The 5175-nt window shown below is 53.9% G+C and overlaps 1 protein-coding gene across 1 annotated transcript; it reads left to right on the top strand.

Annotated features, from left to right (window-relative positions):
• Positions 1-404: 404 nt before the first annotated feature.
• DNAJB8 (DnaJ heat shock protein family (Hsp40) member B8) lies at positions 405-1106 on the top strand. Its single transcript, XM_070421589.1, has one exon. It carries the CDS (start codon positions 405-407, stop codon positions 1104-1106), a length of 702 nt encoding a protein of 233 aa, XP_070277690.1.
• Positions 1107-5175: the final 4069 nt, after the last annotated feature.

Below are 5175 nucleotides of genomic sequence, written 5' to 3'. Positions count from 1 at the left end.
CAGCTCCGAGTCTTGGCCCACCATGTTGGCCAGCCTTGTTCAGAGGGTCAGGCCAACATGCCCAGTGTTGCTGGGGCCAGAGCTGGGGGTGGATCTGCCCCACCCAGGGGCTGATGTCATAAAGGGCCTGGTCTCAGCTCTGCCGGGGAATCTGCCCCTGCCTGGCCCCACAGCGGCAGTGTCCCTCCCCTCCCCCCACCCCTTTCAGTGGAGGTGTCCACCTGTCCCTGAAAGCTGCTACTATGAAAGGGTAAACTCGCTGGGCAGAGCCACGCCCAGAGCCAGCAAGACCTCTGCTAAGGGACCCACACCAGCTGCTGCCTCCTCCGCACCCACCCTAATCACCTGGGCCCCTGGGCCCACCTCACCTTCTCACACACCTCTGCCCCAACTCCTCCTTCAGCATGGTTAACTATTATGAAGTGCTGGGGGTACAGTCGAGTGCCACCCCGGAGGACATCAAGAAGGCCTACCGGAAGCTGGCCTTGCGCTGGCACCCTGACAAGAACCCTAACAACAAAGAGGAGGCTGAGAAGAAGTTCAAGCAGGTGTCCCAGGCCTACGAGGTCCTGTCTGACTCCAAGAAACGCTCACTATACGACCGGGCGGGCTGTGACAGCTGTGAGGCCGGCGGTGGGGCCAGCACCCCTTGCAACAGCCCCTTTGACAGCGGCTACACCTTCCGGAACCCCGAGGACATCTTCCGCGAGTTTTTTGGTGGCCTGGATCCTTTCTCCTTTGACTTCTGGGTCGCCCCCTTCAACAGTGACCGTGCCAGCCAGGGCCATGGCCTGAGGGGCGCCTTCTCCAACTGCTTCGGTGAGTTCCCAGCCTTCATGGAGGCCTTCTCCGCTTTCGACAACCTGGGCCGTGGGGGAAGCGCTACCCGCACCACCTTCTCATCCACCTCCTTTGGGAGCTCTGGCTCTGGCAGCTCAGGGTTCAAGTCAGTGATGTCGTCCACCGAGTTGGTTAACGGACACAGGGTCACCACCAAGCGCATCGTGGAGAACGGGCAGGAGCGTGTGGAAGTGCAAGAGGATGGGCAGCTGAAGTCGGTGACCATCAACGGCAAGGAGCAGCTTAAACGAGTGGAGAGCAAGTAACCATGGCCACCCAAGTCCTGCACCCACCGCCTGACCGCCACCGCAGGCTGATGGTTAATAAACGTTCCAAGTGAGTGCATCGAATCAGCTGGCCTGGCTTTGGGGTGGGGGCATCTACGTAGACCTGCGCAGCGCTGGCTCCAGCACAAGTGGATGTGCAGAGGGGCCTGGGCCTCAGGGCTGCAGGCACTGCCTCCCAAATGCCGCCGTTGGGGGCAGGGACGGGAGGATGCAGGGGTGGTTCTGCAGGTGATTTATGATCTCTCATCTGTATCGCGTCAGTTGATAAATGTCATGACCATCGATCCATCTCAATCCAACCTTGTGTTCTACATCTACTATTTTTTAAAAAAATGTTTGTATTGATTTCAGAGAGGAGGGGAGAGGGAGAGAAACATCAATGATGAGAGAGAATCGTTGATCGGCTGCATGCCCCACGCTGGGGATCGAGCCTGCGACCCGGGCATGTGCCCTGACCGGGAATCAAACCATGACCTCCTGGTTCATAGGTCAATGCTCAACCACTGAGCCACGCCGGCCGGGCTCCACACCTACTATTAACGCCAGTGTGGTGACATCATCCTCACCAGGCTTTGGCCCCAACTTCCCGCCCCTCACAGGGATTCTTCACAGTGTTGTGCTAATGCCCACACCGCATCATGTTACCCACCTTGCTTTAAACCTTCAGTGACACCCTTTGCTCTGAGCATAAAGACCTCAGGCCTCATCCTCATCATGAGACCCTGGGGACCTGGCCTGCCCACCTTCCTGGTCTCACTCCCACCAACCCTCATTCTCTGACCTGCACCCATCCTGGCCTTGCCTCTGTCCCTTCCTTGCACCCCATGCCTGGGAGCCTCAGGGCCTGCGCACAGGCTGTCTCCCACGTGAATGTCCACTCAGCTTCAGGCCTCTGCTCAAACATTGCTTCTTCAAGGAGTCCTGCCCTGACACCCCTGTTCTGAATTAGCTCCCCACCTGCCTGCTCTACTTTCTCCCGGCCCCCCTCACCTGCTTTTCCATGGCCCTTACGTATCCATCTGTGTTAGATGTGTGCCTCTCAATCACCCTGAGGAGCTAGGGAGCAGGGTCTGCCCTTGTTTGTCCCTCACTGTGTCCCCAGCTTCTAGAGCAGTGGTTCTCAACCTTCCTAATGCCGCGACCCTTTAATACGGTTCCGCATATTGTGGTGACCCCCAATTTCATTGTTACAAATTGAACATAATTAAAGCATAGTGATTAATCACAAAAACAATATATAATTATATATGTGTTTTCCGATGGTCTTAGGCGGCCCCTGTGAAAGGGTCGTTCGACCCCCAAAGGGGTCGCGACCCACAGGTTGAGAACCGCTGCTCTAGAGCAATGCCTGGCACCAAGGGCAGGGCACATATCTGTTGGGAGAATAAATGTCTCTGGGTGTTGTGGTGGGGGGGGGGTGGTGAGTGTAGTAGGATGTGTGCAAGTGTGTGTGATGTGATATGTGGGGGTGGCGATATGTGTAATGTGGTGTGGTGTGTGTGAGTGTGTCGTGTGTGTGATGTGATATGTGGGCGTGGCGATATGTGTAATGTGGTGTGGTGTGTGTGATGTGATATGAGCTGGAGTGTGGTATGTATGAGTGGTGTGTGTGTGATGTGGTACGGGGGTTTGGTGTGTGAAGTGGTGTGTGTGACGTGATGTGTGTGAGTGTGGTGCGTGTCTGTGTGTGTGTGATGTGTGCACGGTGTGTGTGTGTGATGTGTGCACGGTGTGTGTATGGGTGCGGCATGTGTGTGGTGAGGTTTGTGTGATGTGGGGTGGGTATGTGTCAGTGTGGTGTGGTGTGTGTGTGTCCATGTATGTGAGTATTGGGTGCTGGGGCATGTGTGATGACTCCAGGCAGGACAAATAAGGGCCTACTGTTGGGAGGAAGTCGGTGCCAGAGCAGGAGATGGGACAGGAGCTGGGCCTGCTCAGGCCCCAGGGACAGTTTCAGGTGGAGGCTCCTGCTGCCTCTGTGGCACTCTGGGACCTGAGGGAGGGCAGCCTTCAGAATCAGGGCGGGCTCTGGGTGTGACACTCTAGTGTGGGCACTGAGGTGGTGGTGGGCATTCTTCGAGCAGTTGTTGGCTGTGGTGGGGGACACAGATACACGGGAGAGTTCACAGGTACATGGCCGCTGTGGGCAGACAGACGGTGGGCACCTGGGAGAACTGCTGGCGGGTACTCTGAGGACTGGGACCTTCTTATATGACTTCCAGGTGATGCCCACGTGACCCTATGTGGGCGGGGGTCTGTGTCATATGTGTGGGCACTATTGTGTGTATGTGCAGCATGGAGCAGTGGAGGGCGGTTTGATTACAGTCTGCAGCCCCAGGAAACCATAAACTCTCAAAAACAGGAGCTCTGTTTTCCTCATTGCTGACCCCAGCACCTGGCTCAGGGGTTGTGAGGAGCCTGCTTGTAGCCATGCCTACGAGCCTAGGTGAGGTCTTATACCTGGGCCCAGGGCCTGTCCTCAGCATTGTATCCTCATTGAAGGAGCCACCAAAGGCACAGACCTCACACTCTCTGACACACTCAGCTGGGAGGGGAGCAGATCCAAGAGCTGTTGCCCAATTAGAAATAAGAAGATGCCCAGTCCTGAAAACTTGTAAATAATTCTGCTTTAAAGAGATGAAGGACGTTAGGCTGGGGAGCCCTGGCTGGGCCAGCAGTGGGTGGGCCCAAGCTTTGTGTGACTACAAGGGCTATTTCAGGCCATGAGAGCAGATGCGTCTGAGGCTCAGAGATCAGACCGAGGACCCTCTAGGAGGGGTGGGTGTCACAGAAGTAGGTCCTGTGGAAACAGCTTTCTCCAAGTCAGAGCGAGGCAGACTCCCTGAGGGTGAGTGAGCTTCCTGTCATGGGAGGGGTGCTGGTGCTGAAGACGGAGAAGCTGTGTTCTGATTACCTGTGGGCCTACTGAGTGACAATCTTTTAAAACTATATAAGTACATATTTATTTAAATGTTTTTATTGCCTTTTTTTGAGAGAGAGAGAGAGAGAGAGAGAGAGAAACATTGATGTGATAGAGAAACATCCATCAGTTGCCTCCCATATGCACCCCAACCAGGGATTGAACCCACAACCTGGGTATGTGCCCTGACAGGGAAGTGTACCGCAACCTCTCCATGCACAGGACAACACTCAACCAACTGAGCCACACCAGCCAGGGTTTAAAGTATATTTTTATCTTGAAATAATCTCAAACTCAAATATGTGTCAGGCACTTTTAATTCAATGCAGTCTAGAAAATATGTATGTATTGAGCCATGGGGATACAGCAACGGGCAAAGTGGTTAGATTCCTGTCGTGTGGAGCTGACACTGTTGGGGGAGCAGGTAACAAACAGGTGTATAGACTATTGTCTCCAGTAGCAGTGAATGTGAGAGAGGAAATGCAGGTAGGTAAGCTGATGGAGGAGGATGGGTGTAGGGGATGGGCAGGGGAGTTTTAAGGCAGGTGGTCCCGGAAGGCCTCTCTGAGGAGGTGGCATTTACCAGAAACTGCAATGAAAGTGATACCGTGGACTATGTAGCTATCTGAGGGGAAAGCAATCTGGGCAGAGGGAACAGCAAGTGCGAAGACCCTGAGGCAGGAAAAGGACTGCCCTTTTTGAGGAAAAGAAAAGAGGCCAGTGAGGTAGATACAGACAGTTCAATTTAATGCCCACAGCTCTCCCAGACTGGGGCCATTGACCATGTTACACAACTGGAAACAGAGGCATGGAGAGGAGCCACACAGCTGGCAAGTGGCTGAGCCAGAATTTCATCCAAGTTATTGACTCCAAAGGATTTGCCTTCAAAATAATTAATAATAATAATAAATAATAATAATAATAAATAATTGCAGCTAAAGTAGGTGTGCCCCTGGGAGTACACGTGTGTGTCTGTGTGAAGCATCAGTATGTTGGCAAGTCCTTGTTTTGTGGGGGCTGGAGTGGAGTCAGAAAAGGAGGTGATTCCAGGTTTCAGGGTTGAAGCTGACTGTGACAGGGTTTCTGTCACTATTAGCTTCCCAGGCTGGGAAGAGAGGAGTGTGGGCA

The sequence above is a fragment of the Myotis yumanensis genome, unplaced genomic scaffold (assembly GCF_028538775.1).
Source record: "Myotis yumanensis isolate MYYU_CA2020_CCGP unplaced genomic scaffold, mMyoYum1.0.hap1 SCAF_7, whole genome shotgun sequence".
In the NCBI taxonomy this organism is placed as follows: Eukaryota; Metazoa; Chordata; class Mammalia; order Chiroptera; family Vespertilionidae; genus Myotis; species Myotis yumanensis.
This window is presented reverse-complemented; position numbering and strand designations above follow the sequence as displayed.